Source organism: Plecotus auritus, assembly GCF_963455305.1.
Source record: "Plecotus auritus genome assembly, chromosome: 5".
NCBI lineage: Eukaryota > Metazoa > Chordata > Mammalia > Chiroptera > Vespertilionidae > Plecotus > Plecotus auritus.
In genome coordinates, this window is record NC_137776.1 from 48,868,531 (window position 1) to 48,885,217 (window position 16,687).

Below are 16,687 nucleotides of genomic sequence, written 5' to 3' on the forward strand. Positions count from 1 at the left end.
ATAAGATTTCTTTTGTTTTGTCCCAGAAATGTTTTAGAAAGTCAAGTAAAATAATCCTTATTGCATTGATATTGTGAGAATATACAGAACCTTAGATCAAGGAGTGAAATGCAGAAATACACTTAAAAAAAAATCTTATTGATTTTTACAGAGAGGAAGAGAGAGGGATAGAGAGTTAGAAACATCGATTAGCTCTTTCCTGCACACCTCCTACTGGGGATGTGCCCGCAACCAAGGTACATGCCCTTGACTGGAATCAAACCTGGGACCTTTCAGTCTGCGGGCTGACGCTCTATCCACTGAGCCAAACCGGTTAGGGCAGAATTACACCTATCAGCTTAATATCTGGACTTGCTGAAAGAAGCTACCCTGCTTCACCCAGTCTTGAATTAAACACTCAGAAATGTCACCCCATTATGTTTTATGCTGGGCACTAGCACCTGTTAAGTAGGCGGGCACTCAGTGAATGTCTCTAACACATTAAGGTAGAGAGGAGGGTTAAGGTGGAGCAGGAGGTTATTAACCACAAATTCCCTTCACCCCCACCAGAATAACAGACTCACACCTGGCAGGTGGCAGAATGAGCAACTGTATGCCACTGGGGGGAGCTGGGAAGCCCCTACTTTTCGGGGAAGCTTGTTATATTATCTCCAGGTATGTGTGTTATCTGTAAATTTCCATATTCTTTGCTATCTTGTGTACCTTTTGCCATCTTTTTATCAACCATCCTGTTAACCATCATGCAGCCCACATTTCCACACAATGTTCTAAGTGCCTAAAACTAAGTAGTAGCAGCTTGTCCTTGTCCTCTCAATTGGGGCACAGCCCTCCTATTTGCTACATGGCCCACAATTCCCTACTGTCGTCCACACGAGGTGCATTTCCTGCCTGGCCCATATGGCATCTGGATCTTGGTCTAGTTTGATTTGGGCAGTGGTGAGACAGTAGGAGTTTCTTAGTAGTCAGTTCAGATCTAGACTAGAAGCATACCCACACACACCAAAAATAGGATGGCAGTACCATTTTTTGTACCTTTTACAAAATGACAGGAATCTCGTTTGTCAGATGCCTTTATGAGTAGATGGGATCCTTGCTAGCATTTTATCATAAGAAGGCAATAACTTAAAAGAGAAGGAGAAACTCAACAAACCTATTTTGGAAAAAATCTGACAGGATTCAAGTCTTAGGACATCCTTTTCTGACACTCTTGGAAACAAAGATTAGGTTTTGTAACGATAGCTGCTTTGAAACCCACACAGCACTGCTTTCTTTATTTTCTCTGATATTTTTAATCTATTCCCCCCTTTCCAGATTTAAATGAACTGGGCAGGGCCATTTACCTAGTGTCTAATTAGAAGTTTGGGGCTATATCCAGCACATGGCAACTATTCAACCACTTTGTAATCACATCATGTCTCTAAAATGCTCTGAAAGCTTCAAATATTAAATAGTACTATTAAATGTGCATAAAATGAGAATGAATTTTTCAATTAGTGGATATAAAAGTATTCACATTTAATATATGAAGATAGTTTTATCATCTTGCTCATGAGGTAATCACTTCTGCTTTCCCAAATGGTTGTAATACATAGGATCAGATTCAGAAAGATTATATTTTTAGCCCACATATAAGTATTTTCCCTTATTCTAAAATGTTACTAATCTTTTCTGTTTCACAAAAGACAGTTTTATGTTTACTCCCTTTATTGCTTTTAAATTTATGGACTCTGCTACTAATTTCTTGACTTTTAGAATAGCTCATACTTCTCTCTCCTCAACCCTGTTGATTATTATAAGCTTGGAATGTTTCTGCAAACTTCAAGGGCAGAACAGGGCAGAATTTACATCATTCTTTTTTTTTTTTTTAAATATATTTTATTGATTTTTTACAGAGAGGAAGGAAGAGGGATAGAGAGTTAGAAACATCGATGAGAGAGAAACATCGATCAGCTGCCTCCTGCACACCTCCTACTGGGGATGTGCCCGCAACCAAGTTACGTGCCCTTGACCGGAATCGAACCTGGGACCTTTCAGTCTGCAGGCCGACGCTCTATCCACTGAGCCAAACCGGTTTTGGCTACATCATTCTTAACATGGGATAAAGCTAAAACTGAAGAATTTTTATGTAAACCATCCAAGCTAAAATTCCTTACTTTTACCTTAATAGGAATCAGCAATGATTTTTGCTGCTATTTTCTTCCCCCCCTTTTTTTACTAGTTATTTTTTCTTTTTTGAGGCTGAATCAGAGAAATGTATGGAACATGCGCACTGCAAGCAACTGGATTTCTCAGACAGGAAGCACAACAAAATACCTTCTCCTTTTACTTAGGTTGCATTTATTTAACATTCTAAAGAATGACTATCTGATTTCAAGGATCATATTTAGATCAATTTTAACATATAAGAAAAAATACTCATTTCACAAGTAAGATAAAACCAAAAGTTTTTCTATCTAAGCAGTTCGTTCCCAAGCTACTCCTGGAACCACCTACTCTTTTATAGAGAGCAAAACTGGTATGAACCAGAATAACTTTCCCCTACTGTATTGCCTAAGCAAAACTGGAGGACACACCAACTAGACCGAATGGTGAAATGAGTACAACATTCTTAATAATTAAGAGCTAACAGGTTACATAGAAAAAAATTCACTTAAAGTTTGCTTGGAATCTTTTACATTAGTCTGTGATAGAAACACAAATAATCAATGAGAACATCAAGCCATGAGAATAAAACCATGGAAGAAAAAATAATTAGTACAAATACAAAATACAGATACATATGTAAGATTTTCTTTTTAACTGTAATGACACATCTTTGGTTCAAAAGTATGCTTTCACATTACAGATCTCATTTCTCATCCTTAAGCAAAGTATGGTACAGAGGACACAAGATTTCTTTATCTTTTGTATCTTTCTTTTTGTCTTCCCCTCCTAGTATTACCAATCAAAATTCTATGCTATCCTTTAAGAGCTATGTTAAACACCTCCTCACCAATGACCTTTTCCCCAATGATTAAAATTAAGCTGTTCTCAACATTTTATATTTTCATTGCCACCTAGCTAAAATCTCTAAAATGCTAGACTTCTTGGAGAACATGCTAAAAATCCCTTACAGAAAATGAAGTTCTCACCACCTTATATGGCAAGACTTTGAAAGAGAAGTCACAGTCATCTGGAGTTAATACAAGATCTTTTCTGGAAAACACTGGAGAACTTGCTATGCAGATGATAAAAAGGAGGACTGGACACAGTTGTTGGGGTGTTTGGCTAAAAGTCTCATAAGTTACATCTCAAAATTAAAAATTTTCTCACTCTTTTTCTCAACTGCTGTTTGTGGTTTCTTCTTCTTCCCCAGGGTCACACACCATCTGGTAAACATAGCAGCTAAAGACCCTGCTGGGTTTCTGTTCTATGTGGAGGACCAAGTCTCTGTCAAAGTAGACTTCGTGGCTGTATGTCTGCAATGAAAACACAGTCAAATGCAATCTCCTCTTCACTATTTAGAATAGAACCATATTCACTACTTGTCCCTAAAATGTCACAGCACCTATACCAGCGATCTTCAAATGCACACTTGGATCAAAATAGTTGCCAGAAAAGGTTTATTTTTTATTATTTGTGGATATGCAGATTACTTACGAGAAAAGCATGACACAAAATGCTAAGAATGAAAAGAGCCCTGAACTTAGGAATCTGAACACCCAGATTTTATTGCCAACACTGCAACTATTTCACCATGTTTTGGTGGGCAAATTGCTAAACCTCTCAGGTTCTCCACTGATAAAACAAGAATTGGATAAAATATTTCTTATAACTTTTATATTCTATAATACTCAGAAGAGTAGACAAATGCTTCTATGAGTGCCTGAAAACAGATTCGTAGATATGGTCTCTATTAAATAACTGTGGGGATTCAATACAGTAAATTTTTATTTTTTTAAATATTAACAAACTTTTAAAATGAGAGAAAACCAAGGACTATGATAAGGAAATAGACAGCATGTCTCAGAAAAAACAAAGTTTTATCTTTAAGGCCACTGGGAAGGTGACATCCTCTACTCCCTAGGGGAGGAAGTCTTAAGAAGTACTCATTTTGTCCTACATGTAGTCCAGTAACCTCTTTCATGTGGTCATTGGTCTAGGTCAGTGGTCGGCAAACTGCGGCTCACGAGCCACATGCAGCTTGCGAGCTGCGGTTTGCCGCTCTGTTGACTAATGAGTTTGCGACCGCTGGATAGGGGCTTAATCACAAGGAACAACAGCCTGTAATTATTGGAATCGAGAGTCTAGGTCAGTGGTCGGCAAACTCATTAGTCAACAGAGCTGCAGTTTGCCGACCACTGGTGTAGGTGAACTTGGACTGACAGAATAGAAACATCTGTTTCAATAAATGCCACCTATAAAGGGAACCCTTACAACTTTGTACTCCATGAACTCTACTCACCACATCCCATGACTCCACCAGTGGAATGCTTTTAAGTAAAGTTCCATATTCATTACAGTGGAAATCCAGGTGAGCTTTTCCTTCGGCATCTATTTGAGTAACAGCTACCACAGAAAGCAAATCCAATTCATCTTCATAGTCCACAATTTTGAAAGTCTTGGGGAATAGACAGATAAGGCAAAGGAAAAGAAGGACAAATCCAGTTATCCAGTTAGGATTATCTCTACATTTGTAGTTTAACTATTCTACTACTTATGAAAATATATAGAAAAAAGAATGAATGGGTGGGAACATAAGGAGGAACATGTCTCTTCTTATATGCCTAGTAAAACACCAGTTTCAACATTTTCAAGACTTAAACAGTATCCCACAGATTTTGACAAACAGAACCAAGTCTGTGTACGTCTCAGCCAAACTATAACTGAAATTCTCTGTTATGAGCAAACCAGAGCTTCTCCAAACTCAAAAGAGGTATTCAACTGCTGTCTCTGACATGTTCACTGGTTCCCAGAAACAACTACTAGTAAATATATAGAGCCCAGTTCTGAAACCTGAAGACTGCCCACTGTGCTCGGAAGGTTCTTACAACAGAAAAAACAAGTCATTTCAAGAAGAACTGATAGCCCATCATATACTATTTAGGATTCTATTTGTCATACTTATTTTTTTTTAATCCTTCTTGGTTCCTTAAAGCAAGTAAGCAAACAAACAAAATTGCTGCTTAAACTTGAGGAAGGATATTTAGAATTTGAAATCCAACCCACAAAACAGGAGTAAGATAAGAGATACGGGTTAGATTAAAGATGGTAAAGACTCACGGGAGAAAAACCTAACTCCAGAACCCAGGGAGGAAAACCTGGGACTCCAACAGCCTCGCAGGGAAGCAGATCCATGCCCAGACATCAGGGATGGACCAGAGAGATGTCCTGGCAGGCACAGCAAATTTCTCTTAATCACCACATGCAAATCCTCCACTTACATTTGATCAAACTGCTTGTTAACCCATTTATATTTTCTGCCTTTACCACCTATGACATATAAATTTACATAGATTTATTACCCGTGGTTCCTTTTCATTTACTTTTTTGCATTGATCTAAATTTGGTCAAACTTCAAAGTTTGGGTGTGCTTTTAGAGATTTTAGTCACAATCCCTTTCAATTTCCCCTTTCCAGGCAAAAAGTTTTTGTTTTCTCATCTCATGATGTAGAGTAGCCCTCTTTGCTACTACCTCCTTCCCCCTTAAATTATTCTTGCTACCTTTGGGTAGTTTTGGTATGTCTTTCTTGAATACAGTTTTTTATACAGGATAGGGAGCTTTCTGCTTTGTTCTCAACAGATTTCCTTGGTTCAAAAGAATAAATACATATTTTTCTTTTTTGACAGTAGCCACATACTGGGCCAACTCAAACCTATTTTTAAATATTTTCAAAAACTATCCTTAGAAGGTTATTCTGATATTTCTACCTAGAAATAGTACACAAATAATATAGTTCTATGGTCTAAGTGGATTTAGTATTTATGCATTGGTTTTATATTTGCAGCATGGTAACTGTCAGTTGATTTCAAAAGTCCTTTCAATGCCTCTTTAAAAGAAAAGGATAGCCCATTGGTGTGGCTCATTGGTTGAGTGTCAACCCATGAATCAAGAGGTCACTGGTTTGATTCCCGGTCAGGGCACATGCCCAGGTTGCAGGTTTAGTCACAAGTGGGGGCATGCAGGAGGCAGCTGATGGATGATGTTTCGCTTTCATTGAGAAAAATCTATCCTTCTCCCTTCCTCTCTCTCTGAAATCAATAAAAACAATAATTAAAAAAAAGGATAGAAATGTATTAGCTCAGTGACTAGTAATGTTAAGTTGAGGCCAGAGGATGAACTGATTTATGACCCCGCTCCCCTGGCCCATGAACATAAACAAACATATCCATGTCTAGTAGGTAAAAAAATAAGGTTAAAGCCATAAAGTCAGAAGGAGAAAACTCAAGACTTTTCTAAGAGATTTCCCTCTAAAGTGTCCACATTAACAAAACAATACAATAAGCTAATGGTATTTTCAAGTTATTTCAGTCCTATGAACCTTTCTGCAAATAAAATCTTATGAATAATTCCAATCTGAAAAGAGAGGGTAACAGGGAAAGCACTGGTTGAAATAGTATGCACAGTCTTACCAACTAATCCTGCATGGAGCTCACCCCCAATCTCTACCCCAGGGTCCCAGTTGGCCAAAATAATTTAAAACCCACAGGGCAAGTACATACTAGTTCGGTTTGTTGTCTCTGGCTAGAGTAATACCTCTTGTTCTGGGTCATCATCCAGAAGATTAAATTTTTTTTTAACCACCCGTCCAGATGCAGTAACAGTGGGTAAGTTTTCATTCTATCATATGTAGAGAGAAAAAAGATGTGACAAGTCCTAGTATATGCAGTTAATAACAAATTAATTAGCAAATTTGGTAAAACTAACCAACCCTTCCCCAACATCCATAATTCTTTCCTCAACTAATAAAATTATGAATCAGCTTTTTGATCCTCCAATTAGTAAAAATACATGTTACTATAAAGTTTTTAATGGATAAAACACCAAAATAGGCAAAAATAAATATGAAGGTTACAGATTCGCTACTTCACTCGCCCTTCTGACTCTGTGTTAGTAAATAGTACAGCAAATAGAGTGGACCTGCTTTTGGAAATTTCCCTCTACATGATTTCCTTCATAGTCTTAATTTGTATGCTAAAGGAAAAGAACCAGCTGGAGTCAAAGCAATGAATTAAACCCAAAGGTTGATAACTCATCAATAAAAACTTAAAGAGAAACCCAGAAAGGAAATAGGAATAAGCAAAAAATACTCAATATAGCCCTGTCTGGTTCGGCTCAGTGGATAGAGGGTTGGACTATGGACTGAAGGGTCCTGGGTTTGATTTTGGTCAAGGGCACATGCCCAGGTTGCAGGCTCCATCCCCAGTAGGGGGTGTGCAGGAAGCAGCCGATCAATGATTCTCTCTTATCATTGATGTTTCTCTCTCTCTCTCCTTCTCTCTGCCAAATCAATAAAAATATATTTTAAAAAAATATTCAATATAATCAATTTTCTCCAGATCTCCTATGTACATGGGGTTAAGACCAGCTAGCCACGTAGACAAAGTGAACAGACTTTTATAAAATTGTGCTGTTCTTGTCAGCCACACTAAAGGGTAAACACATCTGCACTATTCTATTCCTACTTAGAAAGACAGTGATACAGGATTTTAAAGTACTCGGGACTTACTTTGTTCTCCCTGTTGGCCAAAATGACAAAATCTTCAGAGATCTGATGCTGGCCACTATTATTTTCTATTTCATTTAGCTTTAAAATTCTGAAAAGAGAAAAAAGAATTCTAAGAACCTAAGACTTCAACTCACCATCAAAATGCCAAAGTTGAACTAGTGAAACTCAACAAATGAAAATTATAGTAACAACACTGAGTTAGTTCTCCTCTCCTTCTGATTAGTCTGAAATACTAACGTCCATTTATTTAGGTGTCCATAAACTCTTTCAAATTCAGGGATCTTGTTAAACAGAAAATGTAGGAATGGTGACAAGTGCTACTGAGGTAGGTAATGAGCATGCTCAGGCTTAAGCCATCTTCCAAACTGGCTTAATGAAAGTTACTTAAAACAAAACAAAAACCTCATCTCTGCCATCCTGCAACAGGTCTTTAACGTTTTGACTTTAACAATGGCATTATAGTACAGGCATACCTCGTTTTATTGCTCTTCACAGATGTTGCTTTTTTTTTTTTTACAAACTGAAGGCAAGACCCTCCACCAGCAAAAAGATTAAGGCTCATTTTATTGCAATACTTGCTTTATTGCTGTGGTCTGGAACTGAACATGCAATATCTCTGAGGTATGCCTGTAGATATTTGCATTTTTATTTCTGAAGATAAAATGAAATATCAATGAACAACACTTGAATTATAAGACAGACTGAATTAGCAACTATGCTTGAACTAAGAGTTTTCATGAAAGAGTAATATTTAAGAGCTGCAAATGACTCAATACTTTTCTTTTTTCTTAGGATTATATTTAAAGATTACAGATTTGGGTTTTCTGAGTGGTTTCCTTGGATCAAGGGAAAATAAAATAATTTGCTCACCACCCACACAAATCTGTTCACAGCACTAACAAGCTTCAAAAGCACAATGTTTTCAAAGCTTAAAGTCTCAAGCACAGGCAAAGAGAGCAGCAGGGAGAAGCAACTACTGTGGCCAGGAAGAGCCAGAGGCCTTAGAGTTTGCCAGAGACAAAGAAATCAGATTAATTTTAAATTACTCAATTAGCTGTCTTAATTAGTGCAGATATTGTATAGTGCCTATCTATTAAAACCTGGCAAAAAGGCACATACTCTCTGTGGACTTCATTTTCTTAAACTAATATTAAGATATGGGTGGTAATAAACATTAAAAGTAAGGTTTAGGAAAGCTGAGCCACAGTTTTATAACTTTTTTTAAAAGTTCACAATCATATTTCATTAAGTCTAGTCATCCTCCTTATACTCAGTCCAGAGGAACAGACTAGTTAACGTGGAGCAGACACTCCCTTCTTATTCACGAACACTCACTGAGCACCTTAGTCTAGGCTAAGCACTATGCTCAGTGCTGGGATTAGAGGCATCAGAAAAACAGACTCTTTCCCTGTATTTATGGAGCTCATGATTCCAAGTCTGGATATTTAAACTGATATTCACACAAATAATTAGGTGAAATTGCTCTAAGTGCTACAGAGGAAGATTACATAGCCGGTGCAGTGAAAAGAAGATGAGGAGCTAATCTAACAAAGGTTTCAGGAAAGGACTCTGTGGAAAAGGGACATTTAAGCTCAGGCGTTAAATATGAACAGATATTAGGTAGAAGAATAGCTAAGGGAAGCAGACTCCAAACAGAGGGAACAGGTCCTCGCCTTTCTGAAAAGAGTATGACTGAAGTAAACTGAGTCAGAGGAGGGTCTTTCAGACCATGCCAAGAGCAACAAGAAGCCATAAAAAGGTTAAGCAGAATTCACATGTTCAGGTTTTTGTTAATGTTTCTAAAAATCACTCTTAGCTGCTGAGAAGAAAACAGACTTAAAAAGTGCAAAAATTGATTTTTAGAGTCTTGTAAGTACGCTATTAAATTACTATGGTCCAGGCCAGTGATGACAATGGTCTGTCCATGATGATGACAGAGGCCAAGGGCAGAAAGAGGCAGATTTAAGAAATATTTAGTAGCAAAATAAACTGCACTGACAGAGAGAGAGAGAGAGAGAGAGAGAGAGAGAGAGAGAGAGAATATAGACATGAATGTTTAAGTATATGTACCCTGATGAAAGACAAGGTCAGAAAGTGCCAAGAATGATTCCAGATTTCTAACATGATCTTAGGTGAGAGATTTAGGCTAGGATAACATTTTTGGAATTTTGTATACATGATATTTGAAGCCAAGAGAATACAGAATTCTGGAGAGAGAAAAAAAGAGTGAGAAGACCAAGTCCTGAGGACATCTAACAAAGTTTGAGTAGAGGAGCATGCGTATGCTAAGAAGGGCAGATCACAGAGAGGGGGATACATTTAGGAGAACTGTGGTGTCAGAGAAGCCAAATGAAGAGGTTTTCAAGGAAGGAGAGGACAACTCTTGGAAGATGTGGTTAACAAGGTTTACTTCAAACAATCTGCTACATCTCCTATGGTAAGGCTGTTACTTAGAACAAAGACAAATCATCTTTGTTCTCATTAATCCTGGAGAACTAAGACCTGATGAGGATGAGCCAATCTGCCATCTTCTTTACTTATATATCATCCACTGAAGAACTTACTCAAAGATAATATTTACAAACAGTAATGATGAGGCCGAGGGAACAGTCAGGTTTCCCAGATGTCAGTCTCTGAGGAAGCACCCTATAGGCAGCTAATTATTTCCATAATTTGCTCAGTAGTTAGCTGGCACAAAAATAAAGATCCCAGTAAGTGCTACCAAAAGCTACTTTTAATTTTAAAGTAACTAATGAAAATACTCACTTGACCTGATTTGGGCCAACATGTATTATTCTTCCAGAAGCATCAGGATGAAAATAGATCCAGTCTGATTCTAGAGAACAACATTCCATTTCTTGGATCCCATTTTTAGCCTGAAGTTGGGAAAAAATATTGAGACTAAAGATTAAAAGAAAGGAAAATATTTATTATTTTTCAAATCTAACAGCAGTGACAGATCAGTAAGTCAAAGGTACAGGGAAGAGAAAATATTAACCAGTTGAACTGGGATGTGTTATAAGGGCTGAGTTAGGACACTCAAACTTGAGAAATCCAAAACATTTAAATTCAGAAATCTACCCTGTACCATACATTATACCTCACAAAGAATCTCTTAGTTACCATATCTCAGGCCAATTTATGTCAGCATCAGATGTTTTACATTCATTTCATTTGATCTTACAACATTCAAAGCATATTTTGTTATCTCCACTTTATGGGTGAGAAAACAAAGAATATAAATCATTTGCTCAATGTTTAGCATCTACTAAACAGCAGATCTGACTCCAAAGTCCATGGACTTTCCATTCTATAATCTTGCCATAATTATGCTCATGCAGTCCCCTCCCTTCCCCATCCTGAACAAACCATCGCTCAGAAGAGTGGATACATGAAAATAAACACGTAACCAAACCTAAAATCTCAGACACAGGTCATATGATCTCCTTGGATAAGCCAGATATTAAACTCGAATGCTGAGGAAATGGTCTAATACTGCTTAGCCTTTAAGACCAGTGGAGACATTTATTTTACAGTAATCTATTTAGACATTAAAATAAAGACACCTCCATGATATGTTATCACATATGCACATAAATGTGTTTTGCTTTATACACAGGAGCACTGGGAACCATTATCAGCACGAATACTAGTACATTAACTTCACTAGCTTCATCTAAGTCATTTAAATTCTTTAATTTCTCCAATTTAAAATAAAATAATACTATCTTTCCTATTTGACACTCATGAAAGTTTGTGAAATATTAGTGAATTTATTCCAGTAGCATATATTGACAGCATCCTATGTTTTAGGTGTCACACTAGGCGTTTGTACTTGACGTGAATTGAACATAATCCTTGCCATCAAGAAGCCCATAATCAAGAGGGGAGGCAGAGAATAATAAGGCAGCGTAAAAGCCAAAGTGATCAAGCATTCAACCCAGGTGAGCAGAATTTCAGGAAGAAAAAAAGCTTAAACTGAACCTTCCAGGATGAGCAGAACATGACTAGAAAGAAGAGAGCAAATTCAAAAGCACAGAAGTACTCACCTACCTAGCATGTATGTGCATGAACACAAGAAGCAACCAAAATTAAATTAAGGAAAATAGTGTCCAGCCATGAGACAGGAGCAGGAGGCTGGGGCTATGTTACAAGTGCTTTACATGGCATGCTTTTCTAAAAATTTGAATTTAACACACTTTATGTATAAAGTTAGAGAATGAGTTTTAATTTTCCAGAATTTAATAAATATCCTCATAGGAATGATGGTATTATTACATTTTATAAGAATATCAGTGCAATTAAGCAGCTTGGTTGCAACCACTGAAATTAATGTGTCCATGATGACATTAGCTCCAGATGCTTCTTTAATATAAAATATGTACATACTATACATATCTTTCTTTAGAAGATTATTCTCTTTATTATAATATCTATAACACACACAAAAAACATCATATCTCTGTATTAAACACTATGCAGTATTATCAACTTCGTAGTGTTTATTTGTTCAAATGCTAGAATTTATTTATTTATTTATTTACTTACTTATTTCAAATGCTAGATTTTAAAGCACAGTTAATTAGAAGACTCTGACACATGTACTGAATTCTTCAGTTTGGATGCATATGTGCTTTGGGATTATCTACTCTTCCGACTGACAGGTGGAAGGTAATGGGCATATGTATCATTATGTCACTGCAATAAAACTGTCTAGCAAAAGCATTGAAACTTCCCCTGGATTTGGCAATTATTTATGAATATATTAAAATACAGATTTGACTAAATGTTATTATCTTAATCAATTATTACAGAAGGAGAGTCCATGCCATACATGCTTAATATGGATATTGAAAGCCATTTTACACACACACACACACACACACACACACACGAAAGAATATGTATTGTAAGTTCTTATGTAACAAGAGTATGTACTAAATATCCACAATGTGAACTGTGTAAGGTTGGACTGGAAGAAAAAGTTAAATAAAAAAGAGATACACGAGGTCCTGTCAGCTGAAGGATGTCCTCTGGTTGGGAGGTGAACAATCAAACCAGACTTGTCATGGCAGGAAACTGCCCCTCAAGAGTGCATTGTAAAAGAGGATGTCACTGGGCGGGGCCAAACAGGACTGTTATATGAGGTACGTAAATGAAAAAACAGAGGGAACCATAATCCTGCAAAAAGAAAACCAGAAGACACTGTACATAGTGTTCCCTGGTGGTCACCACATCAAGGGAAATAGATAAATGAACCCAAGACTGTGCTGATCTTCAGCGTGGTAAAAGGTGACCTGTACTCTAGAAGCCTCTGGGTCCAACAACAACTGAGCAAGATCCTGAAAGAGATGGGTGTGGAATAAGCTGAGTCTGCCTCAGAAAAGTTCATGTGATTTATCAAGAGGTTCCAGAAATAAACAAAACTAAACCAGCAATACAAAACAAAGATGGAATGTGCACTCATTCTTTTGCACTTACCTCAATCACTGCACTTAACAGACAGCATCTAATTTATCTACATATTTGTGTGTGTTTTGAGAGTGTAAGCAACTTGAGAGAAGGAAATGTGTCCCAGCCATGTCTGGCACACAGTTGGCCTTAAATGATATTTATTAATTGATAAATCAATGCCTAAATCACTTTTTAAATGAAGAAAAATAGATTTAATGGATAGAAATTTCTTTTGTCTTACCATGTACCATTTTTTCCTATTTTGCCATAAATAATTTAAGAATAGTCTTGAAAGGTCAAAGTGTTTCATGGCTTACATGGTGAACACCAGAATTTTACCTGGTTCTGTTCTGGAAAGCAAAGAGCAACAAAGCATGAAAAAGCAGAACCAACAACACATTCCACCAGCAATTTCAGAGGCAGCCTGAACATATTTCATTGATGCCCGCCATGAAGCTTTCAGAGATGATTTGCATGGGATCCCCTGCTGGGAGACTGGTAAGAAAAAACACCTAAGTAATCTCGTGTTTAGAGATTGTGCCCTAAGAATTTTAAAATGTTAATGTTTTTAAATTCCAGGTAGGGCACACAAGCTTTTGCTATATTCTTTGTACTCCTCTGTATTACACATTATTCACAAATTAATACAAAAAAAAGTAACTCAGGAATGTGAACCTATTAGAGAAGCAGAGAAAAAAGAATTTCTGATACGAATTTACTACTAAAAGGTCTGATCACTCATGATTTACCAAGGAGTTGTCTTTAAGGGCACAAATATGGAAAACTCCTTTCTGTTTCTTCTTATTAGGTGTGATGATGTAGTGCCAAGGGTGGCCTCCAATCTGAAAGGCATTCTCCAGGGAGGACACTTCAAAGAGCAGTGGTGGCGTGTCTGTAGACATGGGTAAAAGGAAGTTATTAGCTTTCTCTGTTTTGGTAGCTTTGGAACATTCATTAACTGAGTTCAACCTTTCTTTGCATGCATCATCTATGAGTTTCCACTAATGAAAAATTACTGTGTTCAAGAAAATAAAAAACAATCAGGAAACAGGCTTATTGCTAAGAAAAGAGAAAGTTGGTAGAAAACAAATGGTAGGCTATGAGTCAACCTTCTAGACATCTGTGACCTGTAGCTGAGTGGAGATAAAAGTGGGCTGAAGGTGCTTATGATGGAAAAATGACAAAGTACAGCCAATAAAAGCAGCTGCCATTTACTACGACACATCTGCCATGTACAAGACTGGGTTAGATACTATTTCCAACTCTCATAACAATCCTGCACGATAATTAGGTCTAATAATTCCTTCAAATGTGAGGAAGACATCTTTCATAATCTAGACTAACAGGTTAAATTTACCAAACCTTACAAGAGCAGTCCTGCTTAGGATTTTCAGTGTGGAAGTGAGATTAGTACAATGAATGTAAGCAGTTAGGATAGGCTCTGTCACAATGGAAGCTTTTTTAAAGGATAGCCAGTACTACTATATTCTTATTAGACAAATTAACTTTAAGGGAGTTTAGATACATCCAGTCAGTCACTCTCTTTTGGAGATTGACACCACATGAGAAAGAAAAGAATACCTTGTTTTATTGCGTGTTGCTTTATTGTGCTTCATAGGTGTTGCATTTTTTATAAACTGAAGGCAAGAACCTCCACCAGCAAAAAGATTCTGACTCACTTTATTGTGATACTTGCTTTGATATGGTGGTCTGCAACTGAACTCACAATATCTCTGAGGTATGCCTGTGCTTGCTTTATTGTGATGGTCTAGAACTGAACTCACAGTATCCCTGAGGAATGCCCATATCTGTTGGTGTTTCTTAGTCTTCTTCAATAACAATTAATTTTAGGTAGAGGTAACGGATTTACTCTTACAGAAATACATAAGTGGAAGGCACAGCATCTTTAGATCAGAATTCCTTTTGGGCAGCCTTGTGAAGCACCACATGGTCTGCTTGAGCAAGTGGCTCATCTATGATTCCTTTGTTTACCCTTTTACTTGAAAGTTTAATCTTTGGTTTATGAGGCCACCACTGTCAGTAAAGGGGCTTATCTTAGGAAGACCACTTACTCATGTTATTATAGAAATGTGTGCTTTATTAGGCCTCTTCATAAGCACAACTTACTACTATACATAGGTGACAGTTATCACCATATGGTAGAACTATGAGTGTTTAAATTTCTATTTCACTTAATTTCATTTTCTATTTTTTCTGTAGTAAAAATAAACTGCTTTGCCTGGCCGATGTGGCTCAGTGGTTGAGCATCGACCTATGAACCAAGAGGTCAGGGTTTGATTCCCGGTCAGGGCACATGTCTGGGTTGCAGGTCCAATCCCCAGTGTGGGCCGTGCAGGAGATAGCCGATCAATGATTCTCTCTTACCAGTGATGTTTCTGTCTTTCTCTCCCTTTCCCTTCCTCTCTGAAATCAATAAAAATATATTTAATATGTATATATTATTTTTAAGTTTACTCATGTGATTTTAATATCTTTTTCCAAATATTAAATGACATCCTGTATTCCTAAGATGAACTCTGGTCAGTCATGGTTTATTTCTTTTAACATACACTGCTGAATTTGAGTAATATTTAATTTCTTTTTTCTTAAACTGCTGAATTTGATAAGCTGTTTAAATAGAGAACATTTTTATTATATTTATAGAATTGAATATAATTTTATTTTTTGTGCTTTGTCAACCATTAAGTATAGTAGGAGGTTCTTTCTGTGTCTAAGCTCTATATTCAGATAGAATGGTAATTATATTTTCCTTGGAAAATACCTTTCTTAGAAGTAGGTAAAATTGTAGAATTGCAAAACAGTAAGTGAAGAGGGGGCAATGATAGTAACATTTGCTGCAACTCATCACTTTGCAGATAAGGAAATCTAGACTAGAGAGGTTAAGTGACTTGCCAAAGGTCATTGATCTCTGGCCAAGCAAGGCCCAGCATCTCCAAGCCTTCAGTTCAATGAATGAATGATAGATTTTTCTTGACATGTATGCAATAGCAAGGAGTATGCTGTATAAGAGTAAAATGAGTTGAATTTGTAATTTAGTTATAAGAAAAACATTTGGGTGATTACAATTAATAATTTACACGACTACTTATTTTTAAAGGTGAAAAAAATACTATATAGCAGCCATACCTGTGAGTTTAATATTACAAGGAATGCCAAAAGGAGCCTCTCCCACAGTTCCAGCAGTCCCACCCCATCTGCATGCACACCCTAAGTCAAGTTTCTGTTGCATGAACTAAAAACAAAACAAAACAAAAATGGTGTCTTTAGCACCTACTTATTGCTGTCTGGAGAGAGAAAAATTTACATGTATATGACAGAAAATGTCTTTATTTATTCAGGGCCTTTATGTTTATCTTCCCACCCCTCTATTGAAGGTTATTTTGTCTATCTGCATTTCCCAAATTTTTGTAGAGTAGAAATTTATACAAGTGTCTTACTTTAAAAGCATCTCATTAAAAACACCATACTTCAGTCCAAACTTCAAGTTAATTATAATAGGCAAA

The 16,687-nt window shown here is 36.8% G+C and overlaps 1 protein-coding gene across 4 annotated transcripts in view; it reads right to left on the reverse strand.

The window, feature by feature from the left end:
* Positions 1-2,317: 2,317 nt before the first annotated feature.
* DCAF17 (DDB1 and CUL4 associated factor 17) overlaps positions 2,318-16,687 on the reverse strand; it is a 39,554-nt gene continuing 25,184 nt past the window's right edge. For 2 of the 4 annotated variants that reach the window (XM_080669074.1, XM_080669075.1), the window contains 7 exons: positions 16,311-16,416; positions 13,913-14,055; positions 10,476-10,585; positions 7,710-7,797; positions 6,737-6,820; positions 4,445-4,600; positions 2,318-3,458 (listed from right to left, as the gene is read on the reverse strand). In XM_080669074.1, coding sequence (XP_080525200.1) covers positions 3,321-3,458; positions 4,445-4,600; positions 6,737-6,820; positions 7,710-7,797; positions 10,476-10,585; positions 13,913-14,055; positions 16,311-16,416 — 825 coding nt within the window. In that variant the 3' untranslated portion in view covers positions 2,318-3,320. Of the gene's footprint in view, positions 3,459-4,444; positions 4,601-6,702; positions 6,821-7,709; positions 7,798-10,475; positions 10,586-13,912; positions 14,056-16,310; positions 16,417-16,687 lie in introns of those variants that run through there. The other 2 variants (XM_080669076.1, XM_080669077.1) reach the window with 2 other exon arrangements.